The sequence below is a fragment of the Triticum urartu genome, chromosome 7A (assembly GCF_056163025.1).
Source record: "Triticum urartu cultivar PI428250 chromosome 7A, HENAU_Tu73, whole genome shotgun sequence".
In the NCBI taxonomy this organism is placed as follows: Eukaryota; Viridiplantae; Streptophyta; class Magnoliopsida; order Poales; family Poaceae; genus Triticum; species Triticum urartu.
The window spans coordinates 56,282,061-56,294,384 of record NC_141879.1 but is presented as its reverse complement, the minus strand read 5'-3'; the positions used below and the strand labels follow the sequence as shown (position 1 = coordinate 56,294,384).

Here is a 12,324-nt window from a genome sequence, read left to right as displayed (position 1 = left end):
TCTTTCCTTGCCCCAAACAATATCTTCTCAAGTAAATCCAGGAGTGCCGGTTTAGGTGGTTGGTTACTACGATTGCAAGTGGGCACGATTGGATTCAGTGGTGGTATCTTCTGAATAAAGAACAGAGAGATGAAGAAGTGATGTTTCCTTGCTTGCTAATGAACTGCCGCACGAAACAAAGTCAGATCGGCCGACCGATTGAAACATGGCACCAGCTGGATTGACTTAACGTTTGATATGGCAGTATCTGGATGACTCGACGTAACGTTGACGTTGACGGCAAGAATGTGGAACCATGCTGTTTTGCCTCTGACAGAAAGCCGTGAGAGTGATGACTAGCACGATTCTTTTAGTTAGGACTGCATTCGAGGACTGCACTGCTAGTGCTGCCCGTTGTAGGAGAAGGCTGCGAGCAAAGGTTCTCGAAAGTTGCACCCATTTTCGAACCAATTCCCCTCCACTCCAAACCACGCAAACATAACAGGGTATCGTCAGGTTATTCTCAGTCCTGAATCATCAACAACACAGGTTAACAGTGGCCACCACCTTTACCCTTTACCCCACCCTCAAACCCAGACAACCCGAGAGTGTGCGAGAGAGGCAGTGGAATTCAAATGCCCGTCGTCTCTGGACTCTGGGTCCCGCTTGCATACGCTCGTCAAGCTATCGAGCCAAGCCCACACGGCCGTAGCCGCAGCCAGCAGCCTGCATAAAGAAGCCGCATGTGACCGGGGACCGCGGACCCCGATCACTGCCCGGTGGGGCCAGCGGTCTCCGTGACCCGCCGGGAAAAGGTCGCCGGGAGCTACGGGCCCATACCAACTGAAGGAACCTGAGATATTAAAGCATTACTAGTAGAACCCTCAAATCCTTAAATCTTAAAAGCAATTTTAAGGGTTGAGTTGTGCCATTTTTTGACATTTTTAAGGGTTGAAAAATAGGGACAAATACTAGAACCCTCAAACCCAACCCGTAAACTGCTTTAAGAATTAGATTTGAGGGTTCTAGTCTTTGCCTCGACCCCAACCTTTAAATCTATCATTTGACATCTTACAATTTATGACAACAAGAACACAATCAACTTCCAAACAAACTACCAAATGACAATCATTGATGCATGGTTTAATAGTTTACATCACAAAATCATCATCTTCCTCCTCTCATCGGCACCATCACCCAAAAGTTGCACCTCGGCGCCATTTCCTAGACCACAAGCGGACTCCATCAAGCATCTCCATCGGCACCGGTGGAGTCGTACACACCGCCATCACCACTACTACTCATCGGAGTGTCACCTCGAAAAGTAGAGGACACAACACGGAACATCTTCTTCCTCTCCGCGATGTCCTCCTTGTAGTCCTTCCACCATTGCAATTGGTCTTCATCCATGTCCTTCTTGGACATCATCATGTGCTCTTTCTCTTCCACCATGAGTTCTTTCCATACCTTTGCCTCTTTGAGCTTGATCATCTTCTCCTCCAACTCGGCCTTGCGCTTTGCTTCTTCACGCTTTGCTTCAACTTGTGCAAGCTTGACCTCTTTCTTCTTCTCGGTGATAAGAAGCTTCGTCTCCAATGTCTTCGTTGTCAATTCCTCTCTTGCCTTCATCATGTGGTCCATCTTCTCCCTTAGGCTTGACGCCTCTTCTTCCATCTTCACCCTTAGCTAGCCCTTCTTGTTTCCCTCGGGCTTGCCCAAGTTCCTCCTCTCCTCGTCTTCACTATCATCCATCTTTAGCATTGCCGACTTCTTGGGTGCGGTCTCTTGATCCCTCAACTTTCACTTGTCAAAGGTTTGAAGAATTGACCAAACATGCTTAAATGGGAATGGCTTGCCCTTGGAAGCGGCCATCTCCTTGTACCTCATGCCGGCAATTGTCTCCTATCAACCACACATAAATCACATAAGAACCCACCAATATCATCTATCACTTGGTCCATGGCACACACATAATCAAAATAGTGAAGAAATATGTACTCACATAGTCACTCTCCATGGTTCCACTAGGTGGTGCATCTCTCACTTGGTCCATGGCCGCACTCCAACGAGAACAAGCGGGCTTGATCAACTCCCACCGGCCTTGAAGCGACCGGAAAGAGCGATGGATGAACCCACTATTCTTCGGCTTGATCTTACAATAGACGTCCTCGATCCTTTGCCAATACCGTTTACCGGTTTGATCGGTGCCGGTGGTTGCATCCATGCCCACAGCTGCCCAAGCACGAACCAAGAGGACATCTTCCGCCTCGGTGTAGTCTGTCGACCGCGTGTGTGGGCGGGAAGCGGCGGTGAATGCCTCCTCCCCTATCTCGGCCACCTCCTCCTCGTCATCCCCCACCTCCTCCTCATCTTCCTCCTTCTCCTCCAAGTCGTCACCAACCCTAAAGGGGTCTAGAGGCGGAGCTCCGAGGTCCACCTCCGCGTTTTGGAGGAGGTCCATGAACGAGGATGGGTTTGCCATTTCCTCGAACACCTCGTGCGCGGCGGGAGGAGGTTCGGCAACGGCGGCCGCCGCGGGCTTCTTCCGCGGCTTGGTCACGGCCGGGGACGAGCCGGCGACCTTGGAGGCCGCCCCTCGCGGCCCATGAGAGGCCGCCTTCGGCCGGCTCTTCTTGGTAGCCGGGGCGGGCGGCGGGGAGGCGGCGAGGGCGGGAGCCGGTGCGGGCGAGGCGGGCGGGGCGATGACGGTGGTCGGGGCGGCAGGAGGTGGTGCGAGGCCCGCCCGCCGCCGCTTGACCCCGACGTGGGTCGCCGCCACCACGTCGGCGACGGTCGGTTGGGCGGGGGCGGGGGCGGGCGCCGGGGCGGGCGACGTGGGCGGGACGGGCGGGGCGGGAGCGGCGGCGGCGGCGGGCGGGGGCGCGGCGGCGGCGGGGCCTTCCATGGCCGGCGCGGCAGCAGGCGGCGGGACGCGGGCGGGAGGAGGAGTGGTTGGCTCCCGCGCGAGCTCGGAGCGAGCAACGAGGAGGAGTGCGGGTTGGGGGGAGATTTTCCCCTCAACCCCTACTTCTACAGATTGCAAATTGGTTTGAGGGTTGAACCTCTAATTTTTTTATGGGTTTAAGGGTTTAGAAATTCTAGTTTACGGTGTTTTTTTCAACAAAAACTGTAAAAAAGCGGTTATTTTTAGGGGTTTGAAAGCTTGAGAGCTCTACTAGTAATGCCCTTAGTCCGGGACGCGACACTGCTCGTGTTCGTCGTGTAGACTGTAGAGGGTTGGCGTCCTCTCCAGTCTCCTCGTCCCCCTTTCGCTTCGCACTGCCACCAACCCGCTCGACAGCAGCAGCAAGCCTCCCTCCCTCGCTGACGGGCCTCCGTTTCCGCGCTCCGCTCTTCCCTCTTCTGCCGGCTCATCATGATCCGTCGCTGCTTCTCATACGGCGAGCGGCGTGAGGAATGGCGGCAAGGATCGAGGAGCGGGATCTAGAAGATGGACTGGACAGGCGGCAGCAGAGCTCCATCGCCAAGCCCAAGGCCGCCCGTACCGGCGCACCTTGCTCGGCACGAGGCAGCCGATCGAGGCGAGGCGACCACGCCGCGTGCCTAAACCAGCCGTCGACCTACCAGCACCTCAGTAATGGCAGCACTACTGGTGCTGCACACATTGACGCATACGCTAGCTGCATACTAGTTCATGTAAGATAGCGTTGGATGCATGATGATGCGAAGCGTCCGCCCGGAAAGGGACCGATACGCTGCCCACCCAGGCAGCTGCTCCCGCGCCGCCCCGACATGCCACGCTCACCGTCACCGCGACGTGGCCTCCTCGATCCATCCATCAACTTCCCCCCAGATGTATGTCATGCTCACAGATCTAGTTTAATGCTTGCCCGGCGATGGCTGGCCGTCATGCGGATCCACACCTAGCAAACGGTTTCTGCCTTGATGCATGTGAGCATCCAACCACATCCAGATCGATCTGCATGCATGCATGCATGCATGCCGTTTCCCTGGAGAGACCCGACCGTGCGCGTGCGACCCGAGCGTTCCAATTATTTCTTTCTTTCTTGCCCAAGGAAAAGCATGTCTCATTTTGGTTAGATCCCATTGGCATGGGCCGCGGACCAGCATGTCTGGTGCCCGGCCGGTCTCCGCAGAATTACCCCGAAACCTACAGATCCAAACTTCCAAGCTTATGTAAACAGCAGGATCCAATTGGGAAAGTGCCAGATCTGGCAAGTCAAGCCCTCTGCGAGCTAGAACAACGGAAAGACCAGGAAGAATACAAGCAGAAAAAAAGGAGTGATCCGTCAGCTTGACCTCAAATCAGCCAACATTTGCTTTGCTTTACTGAACATATTTCTTTGAAAGAGAAAAAAAAGACATGAAACAGTTTTTATAAAGTTAGCCGGAGAGCTGCCAAGATCCCATTTTTGAGAATAAGAAACCGATGGCTGCTAAGGGATCCACGACAGGAAAGCTAAGTACGGATATAATCAGATTTAAAGACAGGAAATAGTTTTTATAAAGTTAGCCGGAAAGCTAAGCACGCACCGGCCACTTTGGCCGACATAGCCACGTACTGCTCAGGGCATGTACAATGGTGCTAGCTTAGTAGTGCCACGTAGGATAAAAGATGAGGTGGAGGAGAGAGAACTTATAGGAAAAGACTTGTCAAGAGAAGAGATGATCTCTTAGCACAATATGTCTCATCACGTTTTTAGGAATAGCTAGTTATTTAAAATAAGGCTAAGAAATGACCAATTGTAGACATCTTTTTTTGTCATCTTTAAATTACATGCAAAATTTAAGATAAGACTATCTTATCAACCATTGTACATGCTCTCATAATCAGGAGTACTCTGCTGCGACAGTGCAGAGCCGGTGCTGCAACCGACCAATTATTGTGCACTTTGCCAGTTTAGCAGAAGCACGTACGGATTTTCTTGTAATTCCAAGACGTGCCAGTGCTACTCATCATGTTCAAGCAGCACTGGACAGAGACGACTGCAGGAACAGAAGAACAGTAACCGCAGAGACGGATACGTGCGTACGCAGTGCAAATGGAGTGCCACCGTCGGGGACAGGTTAGGTGTATGTTCAGTCGGTACAACCACAGTCTACAGAGTTCGATGGGTACGGTAAGCAAGGTCAAATGCTCCTGCATTCTCTTCGTCAAACTTGAAAGGAACGGACAGAAACGATGTGTCCTTGCTTGCGAGCTCCCGCACGGAACATGTCGAGATCGGGATGGAAACATGCCGCCAACCAACCAGATCGAACGCGTACGTGTGCACCTTGTGGATGTAAGAGCAACTTCAATGCGCCGACCCAAACGGACGCGTTTATTTAGGTCGGCCGCCCGCTCGGGTCCGTCCTATTTATTGTTTGGGTTAATAATGCTCCTAACGCGTCGACTCATATTTACCAGCGTGGCCGACTGCTCGTCATTTTTTAACAAAGATGCACACATTTTGCATTATTTCACAAGCAAACATATAAAAAATAACATAGTTTCACAACCAAATAAAAAGTTCTCTTCTCTCCTACAGGTTTGGGGATTGTCTTCACAATAGTGGTCCACTGAGGATAGATACCGTCACCTAGGTAGTATCCTTTGTCGTAGTTGTGGTCGTTGATGGTAACATTCACCGGTGGGCTGTTGCCTTCGGCAAGCCTAGCAAACACCGGCCAGCGCTGAAGCACGTTGATATCATTGTGTGATCCGGCCATATGCCAAAGAAAGAGTGCCAGATCCAGAGATTTTGTGAGGCCACGGTCTCAAGTATGACAGTGCAAGCCCTGACATGGCCCTTATACTACCCTTGCCAAGCAGAAGGACAGTTCTCCCACTCTCAGTGCATGCAGTCTATACTGCCAAGCATTCTTGGGAATCCACTGCTAGCATTTGTCGCCAACAAGCGGGTTATATCTTCAGCAGTCGGCTCTCTCAAGTATACTCAGGGCGAAACACAGCAATCACAGCCCTGTAAAACTTGTACATGGAATCTAGACATGGAGACTCGATCATACGGACATACTCATCGATGAGATCATCGGGCACTCCGTATGCAAGCAACCGGACGGCTGCAGTGCATGTCTGATAAGATGAGAAGCCAATCTTTTCAACGAATTCCTCTTTGCACTCGAAATAGTCATCATATCCGACTACCCCCTCTCTAATACAGTTGAAAAAATGCCTACTCATACGGAAACGCCGTCAGAATTTCCGATGTGTGAACAGTGGGTTGGTTGTGTTAAAGTAGCCATTTCAAAGAAGGAAATGGCCGCTCTCTCGGTTGCGATTCAATGCCGGAAGGTGGCCCGGGATGGAGCCGCGAAACACGTCCACTGGCTATTAATGTGGTGAAGGACCAACACGGCAGCCAAGATCTCCCCTCATCATCAGACGAGGAATCGTCTGAGTCACAAAGAAAATTGTGGAAAAATAACTCGTCGGCCGAGTCCATTCTGTGCCATGGCAAACTGTCGAACAGTTTTGCGGGCGTCGATGAAGGAGCCAGCCGGCGAAGGGAGTCGCGCCGCCCTCGGACCAGCTAGCTATCCTGGCGGCGTCCGATGAGCGTGCCCGTGTCAGGAGGAAGGAGCTGGCGAGGCGGCGAGGCGACTTCTTGGTCGCGACTGTGTCTGGGAGTAGGGGGTGGCAAGCTTTCGGATCCCCGGCGGCAAGACGGCGGTGAAGGCGACGTGGCGGCGTTGTAGGGGGGGGGGATGTTACGGCACCGGGGGTTGGCAGAGGCACCGGAAAAATGGGCGGTGGCGAAGACGATGAAGGAGGCGGGCGAGGGTTTGCTGTTGGAATGGGAGAGGATGACCAATGTGCTACCGACTAGCGGGCCAGGGGAAGGAGTAGGCAGGCGTCGCGCGTGTCTGTTTTGTGTCCGCCAACGCAAATGAGGCTGTAAAATGGGTCGGCAAACGGACGAAAAGCGGACGCGTGTCCGTTTAGATCAGTTCGCTGGACCGGCCTTTCTGCCGCGTCGATCCAAACAAACGCGCGCGGACGAAATGAGTCGCCGTGTTGAAGTTGCTCTAACTGTGAGCATTGAGCAGCGGCCAGCGGGACAGGAAGAATCCAAGCATAAAAAAGAAGTGATCCGCGCTGCGCTGCCGCTCGAATATACAAGATGCGCAGTTGTGCGTGGGTGGCACTTGGAAATGGCCCGATAAATAGAGGAGGAAGTGTGATGTTTCCTCTGCCTGTTCGTCGGACAGTTGGTTGATTTCCTCTCGTAGCATCATGGGACCAACTCGGCACGTCAGGTTGGCCTCAAAGTCAGCCAACAATTGTGTGCTCGCCCATGCTAATGGAACAAGATGTGCCAGGTCCAGTTCTCAAAATTTATTATAAGAAGAAACACGAAATAATAGTTGGTCCATGAAAGGAAATCTAAGTACGGATGTGATCAGATCGCAAGACATAGCCGGCTCTCAACCACCAGCACCGCACCAGCTAGTTTGGCTGACATGGGCACGTACGTACACTGCGCATAATCTAGATCAGCTACGCGGGCCCCAGAATTAGCCTTGTCACTACTACCAACAGGAGTAGTCTGAGGCATGGTGTTGCAACCAACCAAATTATTGTGTACTCTATCAGTTAACAGATGCATTTCTTTTAATTTTCACAAGACGTGCTGCTCATGTTGAAGCAGCACTGGACACAGCTTCGCACAGATGCTCATTCACGCGGCGTGGTAGATCAGATAAAATGCGTGCGTGGATTCAGTGACAACGAGCAGGAACCATGCATGCATGCATGCTCTTGCTGTGGACGGGCAGAAAACATATGTGCTGAGCAAGCATGATCACGATCATTAGAGAGATCGGACATGCTTGGAATATCAAGACAAAACGGGTGTACTGATGCTGTGTTCATCAACGTCTCCCGCCAGATATTCTCTTGGCCGATCGAGTGGGTGAAAACGAACCCAGGTGCGTGCATGGGATGGGTGTGATCAGTTGTACGGACCGACGGGCGAATCTCCGTCCAACCTTAATCTGCAATCCAAGCAAGGAAATGCTCCACTAACTATTACTCCTTCTGTAAACTAATATAAGAGTGTTTACATCATTATTTTAATGATCTAAACGTTTTTATATTAGTTTACGGAGGGAGTACTATACTGTACCTGGCTATAGCTAGCCCAAGCCTACCTTTTATTGTTGAACAAAACTGAATTAAAGTTCATGCATCGATGAGTGCAATGAAGACACAGTGCATGCACAGAACAGAGAAGGTTGATACGTACACTGCAATAACAGTAACCGCAGGGAGAGATACATGCACGTGCTACAAATTGGACTGCCGCCGTCGGGTCAGGTGAGGTGAGGTGTCTGTGCTCGTTGGGTACAACCACAGTCTGCAGGGCTCGATTGGTAACGTAAGGTCAAGTACTCCTGCACTGCACCGCACCGCATCGTCACTTGAAAGAAACAGAACAGACAGAAACGACGTCTCCTTCCATTTGCTTGGTTGCGAGCTCCAGTGGCGGAGCCAGGAACTTGCTCCTGGGTATTCATGTAAAATTTTTTTTGGCCAAAGCAATATAATAAAACCGTAAATGTACAGTAAAATAGCAACATCAATGACTCGATGACCATACATCGATAATAATAGCAAAATATCATTGTGGCAATATCTCTAACAATTAAGAAAGATTACAAATAGCAAAGGAAATTACAATATAACTTTACGATCCCCTTTTTGAAAGAGATTGATGACATCCTCATCTTTCACTTGCTTGAAGAATTCCCTCTCAACGAACGTAACCAAGGAATTGTTCAAATATTCATCACCCATTTTGTTTCTTAGTGCATTCTTCACGTATTTCATTGAGGAAAATACCCTCTCAACGCTGGCAGTGGCTACCGGAAGAATGAGCACCAACTTAAGAAGTTTGTAAACAATATAATATTGTTCATTCTTTCTTGTCTCAACCATCAAAACTGAAAGCTCACATAGATTATTCAAATTGCTAAACCTTTTATCCATACGCACATGAGAAATGTACATGCTTAATTGCCATGGAAGTCTTGACAATTCATCATTTGTGAAATCCTTAGCATAAAACTTTCTAGCAAGCCTAACCAACTTCTCTTTATCATAAGCAACAAAGGAATCACGTGGACTGAATGCTGCCATGCAAGTAAGTAGTTCAGTGTTTACCTCATCAAATCTTGCATCAAGCTCTTGAAGTTGCCTATCAATGACACCCACAAACATTTCAACCTTAAAGCGTTGGTAATTCCTTGCACCATTAAAGAACCCTCTTTTTGGTCTCCCAGCAGGATAGTAAGGAGCCTCCATGTCAACAACTTTGATCTTGTGCTTTACACAAAAAGAAGTGACATTCTGAAGAAAATCATTCCACCCTTCATCTTCTCGCAAACATTGCAAGTGTAGCTTTGTGAGATCAACAATCTCCATAGCATTAACAATATCTTGATCTTTCTTTTGCAAAGCTCTACTCAAGTCATCGGTGTATTCAAATATTTCTTGCATCAAGTGTGCCATGAAAACAAATTCAAATGTCTGAAATGATGTCAACATAGTCATTGCTGCTACTGCCTCTGTGCCGTTATACTCTTTTGCAATCTTGATGAGAACACGCCTTATTGCAGGATACATAGAGATAACATGGTTGACAGTCTTGTAGTGAGAGCCCCAACGAGTGTCACATGGCCTTCCAATACCCATTTCTTGATTCAAACCCGTCCCAGTTTCTACTTCTTCCAACTCTAATGAAGCAATTAGTTCCTCAGCTTGAGCTATTTGAAGCATTCTCATCTTTTTACAAGAGTAGCCTAGAACACTTAGCAAACATGCCAACTTTTGAAAGAACCAATTACAATCACCACTCTCCTTTGCAACAGCAATAAGAGTTAATTGTAGTTGATGAGCAAAGCAATGGACATAATAGGCATAAGGAGACTCATCCATAATTAGTTTCTTCAGGCCATTAGCATTACCTTTCATGTTACTAGCCCCGTCATATCCTTGCCCACGGACCATTGCAAAGCTCAAATTGTATGTCATAAGCATGTCCTCAATTGCAGCTTTAAGTGTCAAAGAGGAAGTGTCTTCAACATGGGCAAGTGCAAGAAATCTCACAACTGTCCTTCCTTTCTTATCCACATAACGCAAGCAAACAGCTAGTTGTTCATTCTGGTACATATCACTAGACTCATCTGCAAGAATTGCAAAATGTCCACCATCAAGATCTTCAATGAGCAGTTTAGTAGTCAGCTGGGCACAACATTTGATCAACTCTTGTTGTATATCATGGCAAGTCATCTTACAGTTTTGTGGAGCATTCTTTAGAACCACCCTATCAACCTCTTCAAAGTTTACTGCTAGCCAATTTAAAAGCTCAAGGAAATTTCCTTTATTTAGTGAGTCATCACTTTCATCATGCCCTCTAAATGCCAAACCTTGGTGCAATAGGAATCTCAAACACTTGAGTGTCCATGTCACACGGAGCTTATATAGAACCTTGTATTGTGTGGTGTTTGAAGCAATGGACTCCCTAATTGATGTTGTAGGTGTAGTGAACATATCATATTTTTCTTGAGCTTCAGCGTGAGCACTACTAACAGCACCAATATGCCTCTTTAATCTTGCTTTCATGTTCCAATTATTAAACCCTCCGTTAACAAATGCATCTCCTCCGGGACTTTTTGTTTTATCCTTGAACAAGTAGCAAACAAAGCAAAAGGCAACCTCTTCTTGCACGCTATACTCAAGCCACTTGTGATCCTTAAACCAAGTAGGGCAAAAGCGATGGAGATGTCCACTAAAATCTCTGATCTCAAAATTATGATCCTTTGGTTGACAAGCACCCAAGTCAATGTATCTCCTTCTAACTCTATCCTGGTCATTGGCATGATATGAAGATATGGGAAGTCGCTTGCCGGGATCACGTTCCAGAGCTGCCAAATCTGCTTCAAATTGGGGCATTGATTCATCATCTTCATCAACCGCTTCATCATGTTCTACAATTGGGGTCGGGGAGCCTCTCTCCCTCTCCGGTTGCGGAGCTTCATCATGTGTTTGCACTAGTGCTAGCTGCAGATTGCTCTCAACCTCAACGGAAATAGGAGTTGGTGTGGATGTAGAAGTTATTTTTCTTGCCTTCGAAGATTTGTCCCACATTTCAAATATGCTAACATCCTTTTTCTTCATCTACATCACAATCACATAAACAAAATAGAAATCAGTGGCAATCATTTGTGATCATAAACAGCCAATGAATCACATTCAATTTTAATTTACAAGTAATCACTGCATAATATTCAGATTTGTTTACAAAAAGAGGGAAAGAAGCCGTACTTTGGTCTGTGGATGGTTGCAGAATGGATGGACAGCTGCTGGACGGCGGACTGCTGCTGCTAGACAGTGGACTGCTGCTGCTGCTGGACAGTGGATGGCGGACTACTCCTGCTGCTGGACGGCGCTGCTGCCACGCCGGGGAGCCGGGGAGCCCCGAGGACGATGGTCGGAGGGCGCTGCCGGCTGCCGCCGCGCTGGGGAGGCCGGAGGCGGTCTGGCCAGCCTGGCGGAGCCGCGCCGCCGCGGAGGAGAGTGCCGGACGCAGGAGACCGAGGGGCGAGCCGACGAGGGCAGGGGAGGGAGATGGCCGGCAGGAGTATGGAGGGGAGGGGAGGGACCGGTCGCCGGAGTAGGAGATGGCCGGCCGCCGGAGCCGGACCTACAAAGTGGATCGACGGAGAGGCAGGAGAGCGCTAGGTTTTGCAATTTGGAAAAGGGGATCGACCGATTTGGGAATCGAGGGAGGGAGATTGGATGCTCGCGCGCCTAACCAGACTCTGGTCTGGCACCGTGCGTAGCTGCCGTGGGGCATTTGACCTCGTGGGCCAAGCCTTTATCATATAATACATCTAGTAAATTTTTTTGCGCGAAAATCTTTGGTATTCCTGGGAATTCCCAGGAAGACCCCCAGCTCCGCCACTGGCGAGCTCCCGCACGGAACATGTAGACATGGACAGACAGAAACATGGCGCCAGCCAACCAGATCTAAGAGCAACTTCAAAAGGCCGATCCATTTTTTCCGCCTGCGTTTGTTTGGGTCGGCGCGGACAAAAGTGACAGCCCAAACCCAAATTACGTCCGCGCCGATGCATTTGCGGCTCAAATTTGTGCCCCAAATACGTCGGCGCGGACACTGAACGGACACTTCGCGCGCCTTCCCGCTGTCCGCTGCGTCTTCATATGGCGGCCGTCCAACTACTCGCTGCCCACGCGGTCAGCTTAATTTATGACGACGGATCCACGCGTCAGCGACGACGCTCGTCCTTTTTTAAGCCGACCGTGCGGCGGGGCCGTCCTCATCCAAACTCGCC

At 49.7% G+C, this 12,324-nt stretch overlaps 1 protein-coding gene and 1 pseudogene across 1 annotated transcript; both read right to left on the bottom strand.

Annotated features, from left to right (window-relative positions):
- Positions 1–1,224: 1,224 nt before the first annotated feature.
- On the bottom strand, positions 1,225–2,487 carry LOC147957689 (uncharacterized; annotated as a pseudogene).
- A 6,154-nt stretch (positions 2,488–8,641) lies between these two features.
- On the bottom strand, positions 8,642–10,606 carry LOC147957688 (uncharacterized). The gene has a single exon (XM_087537568.1). It carries the CDS (start codon positions 10,589–10,591, stop codon positions 8,642–8,644), a length of 1,950 nt encoding a protein of 649 aa, XP_087393694.1. The 5' UTR covers positions 10,592–10,606.
- Between the last annotated feature and the right edge of the window lie 1,718 nt (positions 10,607–12,324).